Source organism: Chanodichthys erythropterus, chromosome 15 (genome assembly GCF_024489055.1).
Source record: "Chanodichthys erythropterus isolate Z2021 chromosome 15, ASM2448905v1, whole genome shotgun sequence".
Taxonomy (NCBI): Eukaryota; Metazoa; Chordata; class Actinopteri; order Cypriniformes; family Xenocyprididae; genus Chanodichthys; species Chanodichthys erythropterus.
Window position 1 is genome coordinate 30932328 of NC_090235.1, and position 25360 is coordinate 30957687.

Genomic DNA, 25360 nt, shown 5'->3' on the forward strand with positions numbered 1-25360 from the left:
TTGGGTTTTTGTCATCCTCTGCTCCACCGTGGCATTATTGAATTGACCAACTGTGAATTCCTGCTAAGCAACTGACGTCAGTTTGAAAATAAGTAATGTATCTCACCTCGCTATAATGTGAAAAAATAATGTTTTTATATGTTTTATGTTTGTGTAATAAGGAGGGAAGAAATCACATTTCAGAACAATTAGTATATTTTAATTTTTTTAATTATTTTAATATCTTGATTAAGCCTATCCACGGCCCCCCTGCAATACCGCTACGGCCCACCGGGGGGCCGCGGCCCACAGTTTGGGAAGCACTGGATTACAGAATTATTCTGGGTTCAATACAAATTCAGTTCCATTATCCATTATTATGATGTAATGCATAACCAGAAGTTTGTGCGCTTATAACAGCAGTCTCATGATTAAAGGGTTAGTTCACCCAAAAATGAAAATAATGTCATTTATTACTTACCCTCATGTCGTTCTACAGCCGCAAGACCTTCGTTAATCTTCCGAACACAAATTAAGTTATTGTTGATGAAATCCAATGGCTCGGTGAGGCCTCTGCTGAGAGCAAAGCCATTCAAACTCTCACCGTCCATAAAGGTACAAAAAAATAATTGAAACATTTCATGTGAGTTCAGTGGTTCTATCTTAATATTATAAAGCGACAAGAATACTTTTTGTGCACCAAAAAAACAAAACGACAAAATCTATATGGGCCGATTTCAAAACACTGCTTCAAGAAGCTTCTGAGTTTTATGAATATTTTGTTTCGAATTAGTGATTCGGATCTCCAATCAAATGGCTAAACTGCTGAAATCACGTGACTCTGGTGCTCTGATTTACTGATTCTCTGAAGCAGTGTTTTGAAATCAGCCCATATAGATATTGTTAAAGTCTTTATTTTGTTTTGTTTTTTTGCCACACAAAGTTTTATTGTTGCTTTATAATATTAAGATAGAACCACTGAACTCACATGAACTGTTTCAAATATGTTTTTTGTAGGGATGTCCCGATCACGTTTTTTTGCCCTCGAGTCCGAGTCATTTGATTTTGAGTATCTACCGATACCGAGTCCCGATCCGATACTTCTATAATACATGAAAAAGAATAAAGAGCGAAAAAACAGATCCAGGAACAGTGCTTTTCAGGTTTTTCAGATAACAGTCGTTTTCACGTACAGAAAATGGATAAAGTAATCAAATATCACTGCATATTATCTTTACTGTATAAAATAAATAAAGATTAATCATTATTGAAGTTACAAAAACTATTCAGTCAAGAGCAGTAAGTGAATTATTTGTTATTTGTTGTTTTATTTAACATTAAAAACAGGCAGCAGGAATAGTTTTTCTCCCTTTTAAGACATGCACAATCCAGATACATACCTTTACTGTTCCACATACATGTCTTTCTCGACTAATATACTCAATGTCTTAATTCACTTAAGACATAACCGACTATGTTTGCTAGGATACTCGCTAGGACGGGCATTTTTAAATACTTTGTATGAATTTGTCCGCTGAAGCGCAAGACGTGAAAGAGAACTCAGTATTTGCGCGCTGACTGGAATAAGCGTGTGTGCGCTTCGGATGAGCGGATGCTGTTCAGGTCTCACCTGTATCAACACCCGGGTGATGACGGCGTAAATGACTGGACATGAGAGCAGACGGCACTCGCAGTCAACAGTTTACAAAGAGTGACTGTTTTGTCCACGCTTTTTGATTATCGTTGTTGTAACGTTTTGCGCATCCATCGACTGAAACGTTTTGCGCATCCATCGACTGTTTTCCACGTTGCTATTTTAAACAAACCATACGGTACGGTTCGATTTTTTTACCGAGAACCGTTGCACCCCTAATACATATATATCCGAGTCCTGATCGGGAGGTAACGTCCGATTCCGATCGAGTCTGAAACCACGTGATCGGGCCCGATTTCCGATCACATGATCGGATCTGGACATCCCTAGTTTTTTGTACCTTTATGGACCTTGAGAGTTTGAAGGGCTTTGCTCTCAATCAAGGGCTTACTGACCCATTGGATTCATCAACAATATCTTTGTGTTCAGAAGATGAACGAAGGTCTTACAGCTGTGGAACAACATGAGGGTGAGTAATTAATTAAATTCATTTTTGGATGAACTAACCCTTTAAAGTAAGTAAAACAGCTCACAATTCCCACTTTTGCATGAAAGAATAAAGAAGCACTAAAGAATCAAGTTTCTTCTTTTAAACCTTCTGGAATGCCTTGTCCCATAGACTTAATTTGAATAGGGCCAAAAGAGATCAGTAGTTCATAGTTGCCCATTAAATGACCAACCCTTTAGTTTAGTTTAGAGGTGAAAGTTCAATTTGTGGCAGTTCAATCGGACTGAGGAATGTGATCTTGAAGCTGACATGATGAAATGCAAACCAATATTCCCATGACCAATGCAGGCGGGTTAGTATGTGATATACATCACAATGGCTCTAAGTGAAGGGACCTCTTGCTTTCATGGCACCACAGTCGTGACTCGCACGTAGCTGGACAAATTCCTGCCATGGTGATCCATGCTTCTGAGATTATTGGAGACCAACTGCTCTATCCCTGTGGGAAGCACATAGTTGTGTACATAGATGTAGAGGTGCAGATTTGCCCCTAAGGGCCCATCACCTGCTGCAACACAAGTACACAATACCTCCTCCAAATCTCATTTGTTTATCACCATGGACTGGAGTTTTGAAGTATGCCACTATGTAGCTTTTTGTGATATTCCTTAAACACTGTATTAAAAGTGTTATTATTATTATGACCTTTTACTGTACAATAGCAATAGATTTCTGTCATTATTTTAACAGTAAAATCTAGCTTTTATTTTGGCTGGTTGTAATGAAGACCTTTTGAGATTCTGATGGTAGTTTTCAGCAGCGGTCTTTTTGTACTTAATATTCAGAGATACTAGTCGATATTGCGATGCGCACAGCCCTACTTTTGAATTATTCATCAACATTTTGCCAAATTCTGTGACATTCAGACGTTTCACAGACAAGGCTTAGATTAAGCCAGGATTAGGCCTTGGTTTAATTAGGACAATTTAAGTAGCTTTTATAAACGTGCCTTAGAAAAAAACATTACTGGTGTGCATCTTGAGACAAAACAATGGCACTGACATATTTTAAGATATGTCACTGCAAGTTGCTTATGGTTAAAACAACTCAAACATGCAGCCGCGTTTCCATCACGTTCCCCACCCCGTGAAGATGATCCGGTGACGTAGGACTGCGCACGATTTTCCAGTTCTCAGTAGATTTCGTCCTCTGCATAATGCATATAAGCTTAACAAAGCCTGAACCTCATCGTCAGTCCATCGGTCGTACTTTTAAACTCCATTGTTGATTGGAATAGCAAACAACTCTTACTGCATGCACCGCAACAGACTTTAAAAAACGATGGTTGAAATAAAATGCTGCATGAACTCAACCAATCAGCATGTTCAGCACCCAAGTCCCACCCCCCAAAGTTCTGAAAGTCTGAAAAAGTACTACCTAGTGAGCAGGGAATTTTTTAACCAGAACTTCATTTAAACCCTGGTTCCTGCATTCGAAACACACCTAATACCACCCCAAAGTTCTTAGTTCCTGGGGAAAGTTCCTGCGGTGGAAAAATGCGGCTTTAGTCTGGGACTAGGCTTAGAAACCGGGCATTCTGTCATTGGTTTCTGTGATTCCGTCCTTATTTTCCATATCACGGAAAACCATAGGATCTTAGTCATAACCCCATTTCAAGTAGTTGATGCAAATTCCAGTGAAATTTCACGATTCTCGATACCAATTTCAGTAGCACAGCTAAAGCTAACGCACCAACGAACACAGTCATGGACACTTCAGTAAGTTAGCTTGTGCATTTCTGTCCTGATCTCATGTTTCCTGGATAACTTCATCTTGTACTTTCCACCACAACAACTTTATGATGTTGTTATTTCCAGTTCAACAGCCCAATGAATCCATAATTAATTACAGATTTTCCATCACTTAGGATAGAGATTGGTCTCTCAAACAAAGTTCACTAAGCTAGACTGAGTTGGAAACAAACCCCCACCTGCTGTTATCTCATATCCAGTGGCCCAGTCCAGTCAGGGCTAAATGCATCTGAAAACAGCTGCCGGGCCTATTTATATCATGCAGGTGACACGCACCACATGGGCCAGTCACATCATCACTCTGAGCTGTTTGTGAGATACTATTAGCCTGGCTTTCATGTCTATAGATTCAGACTTGTCTCTTTGGATGCATTTACACTGCAGGTCTTGATTCCGATTCCGATTTGTTAACTATATATGAATTTTTGATGACCAGCTTGCATCTTCTTTTAAAGCTGCTGTCTGCAACTTTTTTTGTGTTCAAAATTTACAAAAATGTTATAATGAGAATGTACAACATGAATCCATTTTCCAAACCATGTTTTTGTCTTACCCTGAATCATTATGGTACAATTATAATAAGTGTTTATATTCGGACTATCTCAGACCGGACTGGTAGGACCCGCCGCAGAGTATCACAGTAACTGCGTGACTCGCCATAGACATACACAGAGAAAAGTAGTTCCGGCTACAATGTTCTTCTGCAAGACGCGTGCAGTTCTGTTTATTAACCGCTAGAGGGCCAAAAATCGTGGACTGCAGCTTTAAATGTTACCCATATCCGATATCACACTATACTACAAACAAACCAAGGTAAACGTACTGGCTAGTGTTGTCAAAAGTACCGACTTCGGGACCAAGTCCGCATTGAAATTTTAAAAATGTGACTATACCAGCATTTCCTCCTAGCATTTTGAGCACTGTTAAGCAGATTCTCAAACACCTCTGATTGGTCATTGTGTTCATGTGCTCAACAGATATGTCTGTGATTGACAACAGTGATCTTTTTTTTGGCCTTCCAAAACTTTCGGCCAAAGCCTGAAATGTTGTTTTGCTCAAATGTTTTTGGTTGCTTAAATTTCATTGCATTACTATTATTTATCTATATGATTTTGTTTAATATGCAGTTATCCTATTGAATATCTTTGCTTAGTGTCCATATATTGCTAAAAACACATCTGATTTTGTCAGACATTTAAAAAAAAAAATGTTTTTTTTTTGTGATCACTCAAATGGATATTCTCTCAAGTAGGAGCATACTGCAGGATGTCCATGTCTACAGCCTGACATTTTGAAGAGCCCATTTTTTGGCACTGTCCATACATTCTGTGACTGAATATAGCAACTCAACTGATTGAAGTCCAAGAAGCTTCTGAGAGGCCAGTTTGGGTAACGAGAATCATGGCACCAATTTATGTGTAGAAATGAATATCTAAGTAGTTGTTGTGTGTTTTGTTTCTTATGGGTCACCAACGTGACTGAGGACTTGTAAAGAGCCCCAGTTGGTCCCTGATCTATTTCCAACCCACGTCCCCTCATTTAGGGACCTTTTAATCTTTTACAAATTCCTTTTTTGCTGTCAAACATAAGTGTAATTTCTTTCTCCTTTCTTCCCCGTCCTGTTTTGCCATAGATTATTTGATAGTGCGACAACATGAAGATCCCAGATGCCCACAGCAGCACTTTAAATTGTCAGCACAAATATTTAACCAGTATTTGCGGTCTCAAGGGACAAGGGCTGGTAATTGGTCTGTGAAGACAAGAAAAACACTGTCATGGTTACCCTCAGTGCTGAAGTTAATGGTAATGCTACGGGTTTCCGAGTAAATACTGGTGGTGCTGTTACCTCGACAGCATTTGTTTACCGATCTTCTCAATCCTCTCTGTGTGTATCGGTTGATGTGTGTGACCCCTGTGTGTTGTTGACATAGCACAGAATCTTCCAATTAACCTTACTCTGCATGGAGTAAAGGAGTACAGTACCTCAGGGTCGGACCCCCGGTGGACCTGGTGTCAGAAGTATTCTTCTCTCTGTTTGTTTTACATGCTGGTTTTTGATCAACAATTGAAGTTCATAGCTCATTGCTCCACACATGTAGGCTAGATTTATATGCAGCTCAGAAAAATCTTTTCCATATTGTTGGAACTAGAAACACTGAACTTTAATATATGTGAAATCCCATGAAACCAAACTTAATGCTACATTATCAAAAAATGGAAAAAATGAATTGGATCAGTGTACAAGCAACAAACTGTATGAAATTAACCCTTCAGTGGCTTTACTTTCAGTAATCGCTGGGATCATATCATATATACATGATGCTAAATAGGACATTCAAGAATCACAAACACACAAAGTTCTTAATATCAAATGAAGAGCCACCGTTGTTCTCCTCATGCGTCCAGAATCTCTTAAATCTCTGAATCCATTTTAGAGTATATTTTTAAAAGACATATAAAGGCCAATTCACACCGCACCGACAACAGCCAACAAACGCCAACAAACTCGTCTGCTGGAGTTTGTTGGATCGGTGTGAAACCCCTGTTGGCGTCTGTTGCCGTTTGTTGGCGTTGTTCGGAGTCGGTTTTCACCCGACTGAACATGTTTAATGGGCGTTTGTCGGGTCGTGGAATGGTGTGAACAGTTTTCCAACAAACGGCAACAAACTCTGATGTAATCTGACCTGGCTATGAACCGTTGCCATGACGATGAGGCAAGTCCCCTGCAAAGACAGCTGTTTGATCGCGCCCGCGCCTCACACACAACAATGTACTGGAAACGTGACATCGCAGCTTGTTCATTATAAAAAATAAAATACAGTTAAAAAAATAAAAATATATAAAAGGTACAATAGTCCATAGTGCAATCCGTGCCATTCAGCAAGAGCAGCTGCTCCTCTTCACCGAGAGAGAGAGGTAATGTTAACCACTATGAGAGCAACGCAGGTTTACCTTCAGTTTCGTTTTTAACAATTCGTTTTGGCTTGTTTAGCTACATGGTTGTATATGCTTATGGGTCTCGTTAATAAAAAGGTTTAAAAACCGGTGTATACAAACCAATAGGTTACGATCAGATCGTTGGCTACAGCGCTTCGGATTTCAGGTATTTTTGTTTTTCCTCAATACTGTAATACAATGAAAATATATATGATACTATATTATTAATATAATAAACTTGCCTGACAATATTGTTAACATGGTTACATATGTAGACGTGTTTGTTGGGGTGGTGTGAACATGACAGTTTTTTCTCATAGAATTCTAAATCCAACGGCCAACTTGTTCGTTGGCGTTTGTTGGTGTTGCCGTTTGTCGGTGCGGTGTGAATTGGCCTTAAAGTGTCAAATTATATGAAATTACATTTTTAAAAGCAACAAATAATGCAGTGAGTTTCCAAACATTTTTATTAAAATATTATTTAATTTATTAATTCATGTTTTAATTGTATTAGTTTAAATTTTATAGTTACAATTTTTTTAATTGCATTTGTACATTTTATGACAAAAATGTGTGTGGTGGTTCTCTGTGTCTTGGGTTGTTGCTAAGTAGTTTATGTACCAAGTTATAATCAAAAGAGCCCACCCACAAGTTATATTAACAAAAGTGCAGCAGAATTTGTAACGCTTGCCTTTGCAAACACAAATATAGTGAAAAATCCCAGTGTATAATAACCCTCACAGTCTCAATTTTGTTCCTGAGTAAAGCTGTTCAAAAGTAGGCTTATATTAACTACATTAAGTAGGTCATTGTTGTTTGGTTGTTATTGTTTTGTTCTTTCTTTTGCTCCACAAAGTGAATGAAATGATTAGTTTGTGTCTAAGCAACTAGGAATTTTGGAAGTGTGGATTAGAAAAAAAAAAATTATTTTGAAGAGAGGAAATGGCAAATTAGGCCTCAGTATTAAGCTTCAGTATTAAAGTTTTAATAAATTACCAGCCATAAATGGTGGATTAGGATGGCAGTTATAGGCCTAATACAACTTTCCAAATGAAGTCTTTATGTGCCTGATTTTGAAGCATTTACTTAATACTGCAGGAGAGCAAAACTTTATATATATAAAATATAATATTGAATAAATGCTAAGTAAATGTTAAAAAAAACTGGGCTATGGATATGGCTTTCAGCTACAAATAAGTGTTGTACTCTTAGCACTGCCTAATGCCAAAATCAACACACACGCACACAAACACACACAACATTGAAAAAAAAAAGTGTGAAGACTCACTGTGTCTCATGTGACAAGTAGCCATGTGACAGTATACAATTTTCATATTATGGTATTATGACAATATTGAATTACATAAAATCAGGTTTAAAAGATAAACAAACACAGTATTGTATTAAACTTTGTCCTTTTAATGATATGTTTAATAACTATTTTATTAATTTACATTTAAGTACAATAAAGTGATACACTTAAAATTTATGAAGTAAACAAATGTTTTTAACAGATTGTCATGCAAAACACAGCTTTATATAATATTAAAGGGATAGTTCACCCAAATATGAAAATTCCGTCGTCATTTACTCACCCTTAAGTTGTTCCAAACCTGTATACAGTGGTATGAAAAAGTATGTGAACCCCTTGCAGAATCTGTGAAAATGAGAATTATTTTAATAAAATAAGAGGGATGATAAAAAATACATGTTATTTTTTGTTTAGTACTGTCCTGAGTAAGATATTTTACATAAATGATGTTTGCATTTAGTTCACAGGACAAAACAATAGCTGAATTTATTAAAATAACCCCATTCCTAAGTATGTGAACCATTGATTCTCAATACTGTGTGTGGTTACCTGATGATCTACGACTGTTTTTATGTTTTGTGATGGTTGTTCATGAGTCTCTTGTTTGTCCTGAGCAGTTAAACTGAGCTCTGTTCTTCAGAAAAATCCTCCAGCTCCTGCAGATTCATCAGTTTTCAAGCATTTTTGCATATTTTAACCATTTCCAACAGTGGCTGTATGATTTTGAGATTCATCTTTTCACACTGAGGACAATTGAGGGACTCAAACTCAACTTTAAAAAAGGTTCAAACATTCACTGATGCTCCAGAAGAAAACACGATGCATTAAGAGCCGAGGGGTGAAAACTTTTGAATTCAACGATCAAGGTAAATTGTACTTAATTTTTCTGCCGGGAAACATGCAAGTATCTTCTGTTGGTTCCGAAGGGCATTACTAAATGAAAAACAAAGAATAATTTTATAAGAATAATCTTATTTTAAACAAAATAAGAAAAATGGTGATACCTTCATCCTGTTCAAAAGTTTTCACACCCCGACTCTTAATGCATCGTGTTTCTTTCTGGAGCATCAGTGAATGTTTGAACCTTTTTTAATAGTTGAGTTTGAGTCCCTCAATTGTCCTCAGTATGAAAAAACAGATCTCAAAATCCTACAGTCACTGCTGGAAAGGGTTCAAATATGCAAAAATGCTTGAAAACTGATGAATCTGCAGGAGCTGGAGGATTTTTCTGAAGAACAGAGCTCAGTTTAACTGCTCAGGACAAACAAGAGACTCATGAACAACCATCACAAAACATAAAAACAGTCATAGATCATCAAGTAACCACACACAGTATTGAGAATCAATGGTTCACATACTTATGAATGGGGTTATTTTAATAAATTCAGCTATTGTTTTGTCTTGTGAACTAAATGCAAACATCTTTTATGTAAAATATCTTACTCAGGACAGTACTAAACAAAAAATAACATGCATTTTTTATTATCCCTCTTATTTTATTAAAATAATTCTCATTTTCACAGATTCTGCAAGGGGTTCACATACTTTTTCATGCCACTGTACATTTCTTTGTTCTGTTGAACACATTTTGAAGAAAGTTTGTAACGAAGCTGCTTTGGGGCACCATTGACTTCCATAGTAGAAAAAAAAAAATACTATGGAAGTCAATGGTGCCCCAGAACTGTTCCGTTTCTCACATTCTTCAAAATATCTTCAACAGAGCAAAGAAATTTTTACAGGTTTGGAACAACTTGAGGGTGAGTAAATGATGACAGAATTTTCAATATTGGGTGAACTATCCCTTTAAAGAATCAGAATATGTGAATTAAAAAAAAACTGTAAAACTGTAAGTGTAAACAAATGATTGAAAATAAATACTGAGTATTTTAGTATTTGGTGTTGAATGCCTTTTAGAAATCATGTAAATATTGCTTGAATTGTTTTCTTCTCTGTGACAAATGGGTGTTAGAAACAAAGTTTTTCCACTTTGGTGTAAGCAGTCAGTGACTTGGCACTCCAAGACAGTTTTGGCCAAATCCGAAAATTTGATTTCAGGCGTCTCTGTACCTTTAACTGCTGTAGATTTCACTGCTGAAGACACTCGTGTAGGTCCCTGCAGTCTCAGATCTGCGGGGAGCGCTCAGTAAAACTGTAGAGCGCAAGAGAGCAACATTCATACATAAGAATCTCTCACAGTTCGCCTGTACGTCTGACCAATTTGAATTGTAATGAATAACAATAAAAATATTATTTAGAGACATAGCACAGGTAAGTAACAGACTTTTTGATCTGAAATGCTGCATTGAGATGTTATTTTTGTGAATGTCACTTTAGAGTACGATACCTTAAATTTGTTGATCTTTCACTGCTCAACACTGCTAATTTGAGTGATTGCTTGTAAAAAAAATTAACTTTTAAAGATAAAAAAATGTATATAACATTTAAAGTGGCAGTGCATGCATTAAAGTGTTTATAACATTTTTTTTATACTTGTGAAACTATTTTTTTTTTTTTTAATCTATTTTTTATATAAATAAAAAATAGTTTTGTGTACCAAAAAAAAAAAAGTCTGGCAGAAAAAAAGGAAAAAGCCTGGGAAATGTATTTACTCTCATTTTCTGCTTTCTGTAAACCCTCAAGTCCCTATCAGCCTTTGTGTTGTGCAATGTTTTGAGTGCGTGTGTGTGAGTGGGATTGTGTGTGGGTGGGACCGAGGACACTGTATGTAATCTGCGGTCACACACTCATAGTTAACGTGAGCTGCGCTGTCATGTGTGCGTCATGTTTGTCTTCAACGGACTGCCCTGGTTCTGCGTGTCAGGTTATTTCAGAGAAGAAAACTCACTTATCTATTTTTCCGATTCTCTTTCCAACAGCTCTCTTCTTCAGTAGTGGCTTTGTCCATGGCGTTCTTGCAGAGGACTGGAGACTACTGCCACGCTCAACATCTACACGTCTAAACCCATGGAGAATGTGCTGCGCTCTTTCCACTGATTTCTGGATGCACTGAGACGCTCTTCCTTCTACTACTTGTGGTCCTGCCACCCAAAACTCCTCCTAAATCTAATGGGGTGATCTTACCTCTCTGGCTACAGCAAGCCATTAGAGAGAGGATAGAAGATATTGGGGACTTTGAACATCTAGGAGTTTTGCAGTGTTTTATTCACGAAGAAAGATCAGAGGCATCCACTGGGTTAATTTGCTTGTGAACGGTTTGGACACTGAGTTGGAGGAAGCAAAATGGCTCGGATGAACCGACCGGCCCCTGTGGAGGTGTGCTACAAGAACATGAGGTTCTTAATCACACACAACCCAACAAACTCCACTCTGAGCAGCTTCATAGAGGTGAGCATCTGTACACCATCTTATCCTGCGAGTCCCCTCTCTGCGTGTATTTGTGTCGTCTGTTTCCTCCCACCCTCCGCTTCTACTTTTATCCCTCGCTTGAACACACATTCATTTTAGCAGCATGTCCCGTCTCGGCTCACGTGGTCTATCTTAAGACAACTCCACTGTCACATGGCCCACTCATTCTTATCTTGCTGGGAAAGTGTACATGAACTGTAGAAGCTCTAGTGATAATAGCACATCCACAAAGCCTTCGTTTCTATGGAAACCCATCCCAGTGCTCCGTCACATGGCAGGGATGAGGGACAGAGCGTGTTCATGGACGGCTTACCTTACCTCTCACCCCATTAAAATGATTGTGTTTGTATTTTAATGTGGAAAAATTATGTCATAACAAATGGTAATTGTTTTTTTTTGTTTTTGTTTTTACTGAATTGATTTTTTTTTTTTTTTATTCTATTCCCATCATACTTTAGGATCTTAAGAAGTATGGTGCCACAACAGTGGTCAGAGTTTGTGAGATAACTTACGACAAAACCCCATTGGAAAAGGATGGGATCACTGTCGTGGTAAGTGCACATGTTTTTGATTCCCTTGTAGGCCATAATGTACTGTCAGCTGGATATTACTTACTTACAAAAAAAAAAATAATCACTTTAAAAAAACAAAACAAAAAAAAACTGGGTAATCAAAACTTCCACATGAAGGATCTTGTCACCCTGAATTTATTTTGTGATGTTGTCCTTCTGACTATAGGTTATCTAACTTAGTGCACAGCAAATGTGTTCTTAACAAGTCTTATTTTCCTGTTTTAATATCTAAAATTCCTTAAAACAACATATATTTGAGAAGAAACGCTGCATAAGAGATTAAGACATTGGCATTCTTGTTAAAAAATCTTTAATACAAGTGTATTTTGTCATATTGCACAGGCAGATTTTTATTTTTTTTTTACTTGTAAACACGTTAAAATAAGTAAAAAAATTAATTAGACAAAATTCAATAAAAAAAATTATGCAAAATGTGAAAAGTCTTGAAGTCTTAGTGTTGCTTCTCAAGTAAATTTCAAGTTTTAGATATTTTAACTGGAAAACCATTAACAAAAGAGTAATTATGGTCACTTTAGTTTAGGATCCAATTCTGATTATTAACGAACTATTAACTGTGACATTTGCCTCAATAAACTCCTAATTACTGCTTATTAAAAGTTAATAAGTTAGTTGTTAAGTTTAGGTACTGGGTAGGATTAAAGAATTACTTCACTTTAAAATGAAAATTACCCCAAGCTTTACTCACCCTCAAGTCATCCTAGTTGTATATGATTTTTTTCTTTCTGATGAACACAATCGGAGTTATATTAATAAATATCCTGACGCATTCCAAGCTTTAAAATGGCAGTGAACAGGACGAATGAGTATGAAGCTCAAGAAAGTGCACCCATCCATCATAAACGTACTCCACACGGCTCCGGGGGGTTAATAAAGGCCTTCTGAAGCGAAGCGATGCATTTGTGTAAGAAAAATATCCATATTTAAGTTCTAAAGTAAAATATCTAGCTTCCGCCAGACCACCTTTTGTACTCAACTTACGAAGGAAGTGTAACGCCTCTCGCAGTTCAAAACGCCTACACTATGTCCTACGCTTTTCGCATTCAACTTACGGAAAAAGCATAACTGATGCGATTTGTTACGCTTTTTTCGTAAGTTGAATACGGAAGGCAGTCACTGGAACCGTGTGGAGTATGTTTATGATGGATGGATGCACTTTCTTGAGCTTCATACTTGTTGGTCCTGTTCACTGCCATTATAAAGCTTGGATGCCTCAGGAAATGTATTAATATAACTCTGATTGTTTTCATCAAAATGAAGAAAGTCACCTAGGATGGCTTGAAAGTGAACTAATCCTTTAAGGCATGTAGAAGTATGGTTATACAGAATAAGGCATTAATATGTGCTTTATAAGTACTATTAAACAGCCAACATCTTAGTAAAATGCATGCTAACAAGCAACTAGTTAATAGTGAGAATTGGACAGTAAAGTGTTACTGTAATTATAAATTCACGAAAAAGCAAGTTTTGCAGTATACATCGCTACTTGCCAGATAGTTCATAAATGGACATAAAATATTGGTTCGATTTGAAATAATTTTATAATATGGAAAAAAAGACAGTAGAGTGATATTAGTGACTAGGGCTGTTATTTAGAAAATGGATTACCCAGGACAACACTCAAATATACAGTTTAGTGGTCAATATGCAAAAATATTTGACCCCAGAATGCAACAATCACCCAATCAGAATTAACTATTCTTGAGATGTGTAAATAAATCATGTTTATTTCACATTTATAGGGCCATATGGTGAACATAATGGAGAGGTAAGAGCTTCTGGTGCACGTAGGCAGTTATTGAAAGTGTTCTGCGTTAGAAGTGAAAAGTGAAACGGCTCCCCACAGACCCCCTTGACCCCCGTATACTCGCTCTCTCCCTCTAACACACACACACACACACACACACACATTAAATTCATTATAGAGAATGTTCTCTTCCAAGCAGCCACACGTGTTTCTTATTACCGACGTCAACTTTTCACAGTTGCTATGGTAGCAGCAGAGCCTGGTCGCTCCGTGTGGCCTCCGATCGGTCCCTGCCCACCTTCCCCCACCACCCAGCCTTTCTTTTATACTTTTTCTTCTTGACTTTCTCGCAGCAAAACTGTAAAAAGAAAGAAAAACTCAAGGCAAACTGTTGCATAAGTCCTGTCTTTACTGCCTTCTGTGAATATAAAGGACATGCTGGCCCCAGTGGGAACAATCACCAGTGTTGTTCGCCTCATGTATTTGTGCGAACACCTGCAACAAGGGAGTAAACTGTGTGCTCCTGGGAGGTGCACACGTGCCATTCCGCACCCTTCCAACTCAGAACAACACTGTACAGAGATCTGCGAGACTGCAGGCTTGAGCAAGTGACCCCGCTACCCAATTCTGGATTCCCAAAGTAGGCCACGGCTGTTTACCCAACCTGCATTACATCAGTGGCCCTCCATCCGCTCCCGAAAGGTTTCTGATGCATGTTTGCCCAGGAAATCAATAGGATGGGCTGGAGGGAAGTGGAGGAAGTGTTTGTGGCGCGTCATTCATGCTTCAAAGGCTTTTCAGTAAAGCCAGCCTCCTAAAGGCCTTGCTGGTCTGACTTGTTTACTTGAAAAGACTCACACCTGCTAGTGTTGAGTGTTCTGTCCCTGGGGCAGTTGTGTGGCTACATATCACTTGTTGGTACCGTGTGATAAGCAATATTTTGAGGCATCTGAATGCCAACTTATGTGCCTGTACTGTGAGAAAGCTCTTTATGATTAAGGCCTGCCCTGCCAAGCCTCTGTGGATCACATGAGTACGTGTTTGTGTGGGCATCTGTGCCTGTGAAGACATGCCAGTTAGTGTACTGTTCTTCATAAACCACGTCCCTCAGTAGCTGAACCACATCAAACTCCCCCAGCAGTGGTTTAGGTGGGCAAACGGAAGAGGAGAGGTGGGATTTTCCCGGTCTCCTGTTCAGCATGATTGTGATTCACCTCTCAACTTAAGGTCACGAGAGCACCGGAAAGATAAATGCGTATGCTAAATTTATGCCATGTTCCACATGCCTCTCGGGCCTCACACTTTGCCTTACTGACACAGAAGCATGCACCGCTTTTACAATCCACCTGAACAGGAGCAGGGACTGATAGATGACAGTACATCACCAACGCTTGTATCAAACCCTGAACTTGCACATTTGTTGGTAAACTGAATGGTTTATAGCAGTGTCTGAAAGTCTCAAACCATATTGTACTGTATAAGTCCCAAAAAAAAACCCAACAATCTCAGTCGGTAAGAGACTCCATGGCTTCAAACACGCATTTAGCAGTGATCTCAGATTCTGTAGTGCAATTATTTGTTCTGGAGTAAGTTTCCCAAAAGCATTGCTAGCCAACTATGCTCCAACATTCCAACAATTTGGTGTTTCCCAAAAAATATTTCTAATGAACATTTGCAAACAGCATCGCAAATTTGTGTGGTTGGAACTACAGCTCTCGACTTGTAGTTAGAAACGTTTTTTTTTTTTGTTAGAACCACATGTGGACTTAAAGGGATAGTTCAACCTAAAATGAAAATAAAGTCATCATTTACTCACCCTGGTGTTGATCTAATGCCATATGCCCTTCTTTCTTTCTGAGAATTTTTTAAAAAAATTACCTGTTTGCACTTGTCCATATTATGGCAGCAAATAGTTACCAGCATCAAGCTTTTTAAGATGCAAAAGTATCACAGAATGATCCAATGCGACACGTGCCGTATATTCCAATTGTTCTGGGGGTATACAATAAGGTTTTGTGAAAAACAAGCCGAAATTTAATGTTGGCCTATTATATAACGAAAATCCTGACCTTGGCTGTTGTGCATTCGTGAGTCTTTATTAGCTCCATGGTTCACTTCGTCTCGCCCAGAAAAACAACACAAGTTGAGAGAAATCAAGATGAATAAATATGCACTACTTGTACTTTCTTCACTGACTCATCTCCCAACCAGAACTCAATTTGGCTCAGTTGACCGATGTGAATGTGATGTGAACTTGTTACAATGAACACAATAGATATATTCACCTCAGAGAAGAAGGTACATGAATTGCATTTCATGTTGCGTTTTTGTTAGTCTTGATTTCTATCTTCTATCTATCTATCTATTAAATATATACACACTTTGTCAAGATCAAGAAACCACCATTTTCGAAGAGTCGAATGCTTTAATATCTTTGACATAAGGGAGAACCCATGATTGAATCAAACATCTGGAAAAACTAAGGAGAACAAAAAAGTGAAGTAGTCCTCGGACGGCAATAATCGGACATTAAGCTGATCTTGAACCGATGATTTAGTAGAAGTTATTACTCCACCTGCATGTCGACATCATTAGCAATAGTTCTATATTGTTGAACCAACTTGGCTTGAACAATAGATGTGCGTCAAAGTTACTATGGTTTCAGGAAACAGTTGTGATTTAATTTCTCCAACAATGCATCATACTATGGTACTTCAACAGCCAGTTATGTCATTGTATGGGAAATGCACCCGTGGATGGTTATTTCTGAATGGTCCTCATTAACCCAGTACTGTTGCAGGTCTGACCTCCCCAAGCACCTTCACCATTTGGATAACCCACTTTTATAAATAAACCAAGTGTAAGAAACATTTAGCAAAAGCCTACAGATCCTCTCTTATACTGTGAAAACTGATAGAGTAGCCTCAACCATTATTTGGACACTTAGGTCACATTTAAAAAAAAGTGTTTGCAATGCAAACCTGGTGGCATCTGTAAACAAATCCTGTACTAGCTCTTCTCAGAACTAACTTCACTTTCTGAGCCATTTTTGCAATTCACACAGGTGTCCACTCGCAGTAACCACGTGTAGTTCATCAAATTAACATTGAACGAAACACTAACGTTGGACAACCACAAAGTGTTTCAATACTTTTAAGTTCTTTGAAATATTTTGCTTTAGAATTGTTTTTACTATATTTCCTTCAAATGAATGCCACTTGGTTTGATATTATATAAATGTTGATATAAATATCTACATTTGTCTTTTTGTCATTTTTACCTTTGACTCCTTAAATGGACTGTCACATTGACAGCAATTTGCAGCAACAAACTGACTGGATGTTATTCATTGTCACTAACTTGAGGCAACATGAACAAAAGCCACCATTAGATGCAACAAATTTGAATATAGTTTATCAGGTGAAGTCCAAAGTAATGTATTGTTTCAAAGTCAAAGCTTGTCTTTCAGTGTAAACAGACATTTAATGTGCTCATGTTAAGGTGTAGCGTATTCTTCTCTCCCTAGGACTGGCCATTTGATGATGGCGCTCCTCCTCCCTCTAAGGTTGTGGAGGATTGGTTGAGTCTCCTGAAGAGACGCTTCATTGAAGACCCCGGCTGCTGCGTGGCTGTGCATTGCGTGGCCGGTTTAGGAAGGTCAGTAAATGTCCTTACAGATAAAGAATTGCACTGATCTGAAGGTTTAAACATATCTTTAACTAGCTAACTAGCTGGGATTTGCTCAGGCCTGGGAACTTGGGGGGCAAATGGGTTCATTTTCTCTTCTGGTGGCCCATAAGTAAGCCCACCTTTGGTGCCCTGTTCTAGACCTTAATCTGGAAAAGAATGTGTACTGTGTGCCCTATAGAACATTATGCACCTCTAGTCTCCCAGGAGATACGTCTCCTCTATTAACTCTGGAAGAAGTTGATAGTCCCCTATGGACTGAAACCATATTACGTACATAGTGAGCGAGAGGTACCTCTTAGGAGGATTTAAAGTGGACAGAGTCCTCCGCCAAAGTCAACAGTCTCTAAAGTGCACGGACTCTGTTGCAGTCCCGCTCTGTTTTAAGAGGCATCAGGGTGAGGGCCGAAGACAAAACAGGAAGTTGCTTTTTACGGGCATTTGTTATTACTGTCCCCCTCAAACGTATGCACTGTCCATGGCCTTTATGCCAGACAGTCTATCCCACATGACTGGGATATTTTAGCTATACATGATGCTTCCATTTACCTTGTGGCTGAATTTCGTTTATGAATGGGAACTCATTTAGCTGTTTTTTTTTTTTGTTTTTTTGTTTTTTTCCATAGAAGTTCAATGGGTACATTTGGGTACTATGGGTAAATAGTTTCATGGTAACAACAATATTGCGTAACGTACATAAAGTACTATTGTCGTTACAAATATTGAACAGTATGTGTTTCATCTGTAGGATCTCCTGCAGATTATGTATTTATGATCTCTGTTGGTACACATACAGCGAAACAAAACCACACAAACAACGGCTATAAAACAGCAAGTGACGTTAAGAGGAGGAGGAGGTAGTCTGGCCTTGCTGCTTTCGTCTTTTGGGCGGTAAAACTCAGTCTCTGACGCACTTCATCCATTTCCAAAGGGAATAGGCCTTGAATCTTGAAAGAGTGCCAGTGTTTTTTTGGCCTGACTCATTTATTTTCAGATGGCAGCACTGTTTAGAGCTGGGGTTATGCCGTAAGATTTAACTGTCTGTACTGTACAGTGTATGTTTGAAAGAGAAGTATTGATGGTTAAGTATTAAAATTTGCTGTGCTGTGCCTAAAGACATACCCCAGTCGCTGGTTGTTAAGGAGAGGTGTGCTGTTACTTTTGTAAGAGATCGGATTGAAGATTTTCCGCTTGGGAGGCGATAGATAGAGAGGAAAGATCGCATAGACATTAAAGAGAGGACCCGAGTGATATGCAAAGACCAGAATATCGTAGAGACTTGGGGGTGGGCTCTTTTTATATGACTTGGGCCATTAGGTATCCACCTAGCAACAGCACAAAACACCTAGCAACTGCACAAACAATTGTTTTCCACCACTCACCTTTTCTGGAAATTATTTTTTCTTGCTTTGCCTGAATCTTGACATTTAGGATTGTGACACAGTACTTATTGTATGATGAATTAACTCCTTGTAATGCATTTTCCACTGCATTTAATGTGGCATTGCTCCATATGTTTTGCACTGTGCAGCTACAGTCATTTATATCTAAGATCATGGAACAATTGAGCTGCTCTAATGAGCCAGTAAAGTTGTGTGTGTTAGAGTTGTTTAAGCAGTTGAATCTACTACCAGTGAAAGAATGCAGGTTGTGTTGTGTGTTGTTTTTTTCAAGTAAACAGTCAGTAATAAAATAAAGCACAAACTTAACAAATTACAAATAAAACAAATAAAAACAATAGAACACAGATACAAATTAAGAATTCAGTCCTTTGAATATTTAAAGGGTTAGTTCACCCAAAAGTGAAAATTCTGTCATTAATTACTCACCCTCATGCCGTTCCACACCCGTAAGACCTTCATTCATCTTTGGAGCACAAATTAAGATATTTTTAATAAAATCGATGGCTCAGTGAGGCCTGCATTGCCAGCAAGACAATTAACACTTTCAATGCCCAGAAAACTACTAAAGACGTATTTAAAACGGTTCATGTGACTACAGTGGTTCAACCTTAATGTTATGAAGCGAGGAGAATACATTTTGTGCGCCAAAAAAACTAACAAATTTATGGTAGTTTGATACACGCTCTGAATCACCGATTTTAAACAAAAGATTCGTAAAGCTTTGAAGCTTAATGAAGCAGTGTTTTGAAATCGCCCATCACTAGATATTGTTGAATAATGTCACGATTTTGTTTTTTTTGGCGCACAAAAAGTATTCTCGTTGCTTCATAACATTTAAGGGTTATACCACTGTACTCACATGAACTGTTTTAAATATGTCTTTAGTAGCTTTCTGAGCATTGAAAGTGTTAAAGGAACACTCCACTTTTTTTGAAAATAGGCTCATTTTCCAACTCCCCTAGAGATAAACAGTTTAACCATTTTCGAATCCATTCAGCCGATCTCTGGGTTTGGCGGTACCACTTTTAGCATAGCTTAGCATAGTTCATTGAATCTGATGAGACTAATAGCAAGAGTTTTGATATTTTTCCTATTTAAAACTAATAATCAAGATACTTTGCTGCCGTACCATGGGTGCAGCAGGCGCAATGATATTACGTAGCGCCTCTCACAAATGTCTCCACGGTTGCAAAGCACGCTCCCTGTGCGCCTGCCGCACCCATGGTATGGCAGGAAGGTTCCTTGATTATTACGCCGGAATGAGAGTATAGTTCCTAGCCATATCGGCCTAGAAAATCGCAACTTTTCATTTTCCTTTGGCCTTAGTACACGAAGTGAATACAGAAGAGTCAAGTTTTAAATAGGAAAAATATTGAAACTCTTTGGTCATTTTTTTTTGAGCGAGATGCTATTGGTCTCATCAGATTCAATGAACTATGCTAAGCTATGCTAAAAGTAGTACCGCTAGACCTGGAGATCGGCTGAATGGATTCGAAAACAGTAAAACTCAACTGTTTAACTCTAGGGGAGTTGAGCCTATTTTCAAAAAAAGTGGAGTGTTCCTTTAATTTTCTTGCTGGCAATGCAGGCCTCACTGAGCCATCGGATTTTATCAAAAATATCTTAATTTGTGTTCCAAAGATGACCAAAGGTCTTACGGGTGTGAAACGAATGAGGATGAGTAATTAATGACAGAATTAAAATTTTTGGGTGAACTAACCCTTTAAGTAAACATTCAAAAATAATAATAAAATTAATATTAATAATAATAATAAAAAAGTAAATGCAAAATACAAATTGTTCTTATAAAACAAGAATACAAAAAGTACAAAAAACAGCTAAATTACTTTTGACATTGTTTGTTTTTTCGTATAACATCTCTCAATGTTTTTTCTTTTTTCCCTGTAGAGCTCCAGTACTTGTGGCCGTGGCACTGATTGAAAGTGGGATGAAGTACGAAGATGCCATCCAGTTCATCCGACAGTACGTACATCTCTCTTGACTTCTTTCAAGGACAAAAAACCTTGAGCTCTTGACGTCAACTGCTGTATTCATACAAGTGGATCTTAAATGCTAGTTCTCAGTTGCTATGCTTGCCAGAGTACCTTTTGATAGCAAGGCCAAGCTTAAAGCTTTCAGTACGCAAAAGATTCGCAATTGATCCTTTTTTAAGCTCCGCCCCCTCAGTTACTGTTCCTTGTGTTTTCAATGCTATTTTCAGCCCACTGTGGGCTGGAGTGAAACATGAGATCTGCCATGTTTCGTGACGAAATTGTCAATCAACATGCTAATAGGCGTTTTTTGATTTCACAGGAAGCGCAGGGGTGCAATAAACAGCAAGCAGCTGACGTATCTAGAGAAATATCGGCCCAAACAGAGACTGCGCTACAAGCACCCGCACATTTTCAAGAACAAGTGCTGCATCATGTGACTGCACCCTCACCCTACTGTTCTGAACCAAGCTGAACCTGATGGACTGGGCCACAACTGATGCACTTTGCTGATTTGCTATAAAAATACGAACCGATTCGGTCTGGATGAAAACCCCACTGGTGCCTAAAATCCTCCTCACTCTGATTGTGGTGTGGATACTGCCATGGCTTTTCCGAGACTTACGACTTAGAGGTCTGAAAGGCTACGTATCTCTGAGATTAATGAGATTCGGCGGAGGCAACCTCTGACCTTTGACCCTGCACCAGGACTGACACCCTAATCATGCCTCAAATGATTGCGATTGTCTAAAAGAGCCAGGCGGTGTGATAATGTGAATCATGGACAAAATTTGTGCTCTTTCTCACTCTCTCTACTACTTATTTTTCTTTCTACAGCTTTCCTACTCTTCCCTGCCAGGAGTCTGATTTTTAGACAACTACGGTTCCTTTAACACTTTTTTTTCAGCACAAATCTTTTTACTGTTGACCTTTTCCATGATGCTTTTGTTTTATGAGCAAACAACGGTTAAAGTGGACTAATGAAGGGCTTATGTGAAAGATATTTCTTTTTCATAAAGCAACTCTTTGCTATTTCTATTAGGTTGAGTGCCAGACACTAAAGGGTTTCTGAAAGCTACATATGAAGGCCAGCGAAGGCCAAGGAATTTAACTGCGAAAATGCTTATGCGTGTTTATGTGCTTAAAATCAAACCTTGTGTTTGTTGGAGTAATTTTAATGTGTTAGGACTTCAGGGCTTCCTGGAGGCGATCTGTCTATGATACTTGTCCATTCAGGTCAACAGAGATCAGATGGTAAAAAAGGCCCTATATGAGTGAATTACCAGACAAGACGGTGGTTTAAAGTTGTTTTTCCTCTGTTTTTTAAGAACACACCTCCAGCTGCATAATACAAATAAAGGCTGTTGCAATCATGAATAAGGACTGTTAGTGTTTTGTCATGAGGTGACCTCATAATGTGCAACAAGTTCACTGCCTGTCAAAATATTGCCATACTGCCCTCTGCAGGGAGGTATGGCAATTTCTTCATCTTGATCAAATTGTGATCGGTAACACTTTATTTCGATGGTCCACTTTAGACATTCTACTAAGTAATTTTGCAATTTACTACAGCCTACTAATACTCTAATGAAAGTTAGTTGACATGTAATTGCAAAGTTACTTATATTTAGTAGAATATGTAAAGTGAACCATCGAAACAAAGTGTTTTTTACATGTGTGACCTGTAAAATAAAGGTATTCATGTTAAACCCATTGGAGGTCCTTTAACATCCATGGAACCTTTCAATTGCAAATGGTTTATTAAAATGTTCTTTTAAGAACTGTTTACTGAAAAGTTATTTGGGGAACCCGGAATGGTTATTCTATGGAAACATTCCGAAAACCTCTTTTTGGAAACTTTATTTTTAAGAGTGTATGCTGCTAAACGACATGCAGTACACTCTAAACATATAACCATTCTTTATAAAAATGAAAATACAAATTAAAATTCCAACTAATTCACTATCATGAAAATTTAACATCTTTATAATAATTTTGCCTGAATTGTTACATAATTGTGGGTGCAGTTCAAATAAAAACGAGACCCTTAATGACCCACCTGCACAAGAACTTGCAAAATTTTACTTGTATAATTCCAAAATTAACAACACATTAATATTACTGCATGCAAATTTTAATGACTTCAGTCCCTTTTCCTCAAATAAAGCTTTAGCAAGGCTTTAACAAAGAATATGAGAAAAAATCCAGGTAAAAAAATAAGACTTGTTAGAAATATTTTGACATTTTTCCTTTTTTGTAGGCTTGCACGTTTAGTGTCAGTGAGCCACAACAACTGAAATCAATATACAGTTTTGTCTAAATGTCTTTCTCAAAAGAGCTAGTAGATGGCAATGATAACTGTGTGATGTTAGAAAAAAAAAAAAAAATTCTCCCATCAGACCTATTGATAGCACTGAAGATGTAGTGTTTTTATTATTTTAAGTTCATGCTGCTGAAAAGAGACCATAAGCTATAGCTGTTATGTAAACAACATGCAAATTTCATATTTTAAAACATTGCATGCTTGGACAGTCTCATGTGATGCATAATAAAGTTTAAGAAATTCTAATGCGCAAAACAAAATAATGCAAAATGTGGTTATGCGACAAACCTGAAGTTCACAGATAAGAAAATGGATATTTTCAACTTTTGGTTCCAGAAACTGAGCTAACTTTCAAGATATGTAAGTAACCGCAGCAACTTATTCTCTGAACATAACCTGCAGCTCATTTTAAAGATTTCGTTAGTCATGTCAATCACAGTGCTGATTGTCTACTATATATATATGTATATAACAGTTCTTTCTGGTTCTTGAATAAGATTGGTTAATAGCCCTGCAATATTTTAGTGATAACAGCACTTCTACCTTTTTCACAAGTTTTTTTAGGCAAGAATGTAATTGTTTAAATCTGAAATATGTGACTCATATTTAATCATAGTGCCTATTTTAGAGATTTGGAGATGCAAGCTCCAGACTGTCAGCGGCCGTTCAGTGCTAGTGTACCCGCTGAGAACAGCTTCATCTCAGCCAGTGCTTCGGGGATTTGCCACTGTGTCTTAAACATGAGATACAATTAATTTGGGGTACATAAAACATACTTCTTTGGTCTTATTAATCTATTACTTGTTCCAGAGCAAATCAAATTGTGCTATGTTAAATTTGATAATTTAATTAAGGCTATATTTCACTTATTTCCCCTGTAGAGCACTGCTTTTGACTGAATTGTATAAATATTTATTTCCTATTGTCATTTTATAATGGCTATTGTTGTTAATTTAAATATTGTTCAATAAATATTATTTTATATATAAATATGTTGTATTTGGTATTGAGAAAGGGTCCATTAGTGTGTAATATGGATTGAGTGAAAGTTACATCAATATGCCATTAGATGGCGGCAAAACTTTACAAGTCAAAAGTTCTCTCAATTTAATTCAATTCAATTCAAATTTGCTTTATTGGCATGACTTACACAGTATTGCCAAAGCATCTCTCTCTCTTTCTCTCTCTCTCTCTAATACTGTACAAAATACAATGAGTTGAATGCAGGGACTCAACATTCCTTCGTTACTAGATCTAAAGTGACGTTTTAGAATTAGTAAAGGAGCCTTGGTCAAACTGTGAACTTGAGATTTGAATCCATGGCGGAAGGAAGTACTTATGTACAAAAGAGAGTTTAAGACATTCGTTACTTCTTATTTATTTACACACTCATATCGTAGAACTGTTATAAACACAATATCACACTCATAGCCATGAGATATTGCTGTATATCAGCACGCTTGTGCCTACGGCTGAATCACAGCCATGCTGATACAGCCATATCACACGGCTATGAGTGTGACATTGCTCATACTCCTTCACGGAGAAATTAATCGACTTCTTTCAAGTTAATTTGTTAGTGTTAATTAAGGGACCTATTAAGTGTACAAAATAGTTTTTTTTTTTTTTTTTTTTTCTTACCTGAACATGAACTTCACATTTCTACTTGGGAGATGTTTTAAACTTGCTTTTTAAAGGATTTCTCTAATTATCATCTTAGTTGTCATTGATCCGTATATGTATAAATAAGAATATTTCACATGAAATATAAAGAAAGTATTATACATGATTAAGTAGTAATATTAATCCAATTTTTATTGCCTCCTATTAATTGAGACAGTATACTATACAGTATACACATTCATTTTATACATTCAAATAAATATTAAAATGTGTAAACATCAATATTAAAATGTTGATGTTGAAAATAAGTTTATTGTCGCCTATATGAACTTATATTTAATGATTATTATTATTATTTATTTTTGTGTCGTTCACTTAGTCAGTTATGAAGGACTACAGTACAACACTGCTCTCTGATGGTCAAAAAGGAATATACAATTTATTAAAACATTTGGAAACTTTAGTTTCACGTAACAATTAAAATAAAAT

General features: G+C 37.5%; 1 protein-coding gene across 3 annotated transcripts in view; it reads left to right on the top strand.

Annotated features, from left to right (window-relative positions):
* Nucleotides 1–24190, top strand: part of ptp4a3a (protein tyrosine phosphatase 4A3a) — a 42564-nt gene extending 18374 nt beyond the window's left edge. Inside the window, exons 1-6 of one of the 3 annotated variants that reach the window (XM_067411650.1) lie at nt 10263–10409; nt 11018–11486; nt 11966–12058; nt 17371–17501; nt 20843–20917; nt 21248–24184. In XM_067411650.1, coding sequence (XP_067267751.1) covers nt 11382–11486; nt 11966–12058; nt 17371–17501; nt 20843–20917; nt 21248–21365 — 522 coding nt within the window. In that variant the 5' untranslated portion in view covers nt 10263–10409; nt 11018–11381 and the 3' untranslated portion in view covers nt 21366–24184. Of the gene's footprint in view, nt 1–10262; nt 10410–11017; nt 11487–11965; nt 12059–17370; nt 17502–20842; nt 20918–21247 lie in introns of those variants that run through there. The other 2 variants (XM_067411649.1, XM_067411652.1) reach the window with 2 other exon arrangements.
* Nucleotides 24191–25360: the final 1170 nt, after the last annotated feature.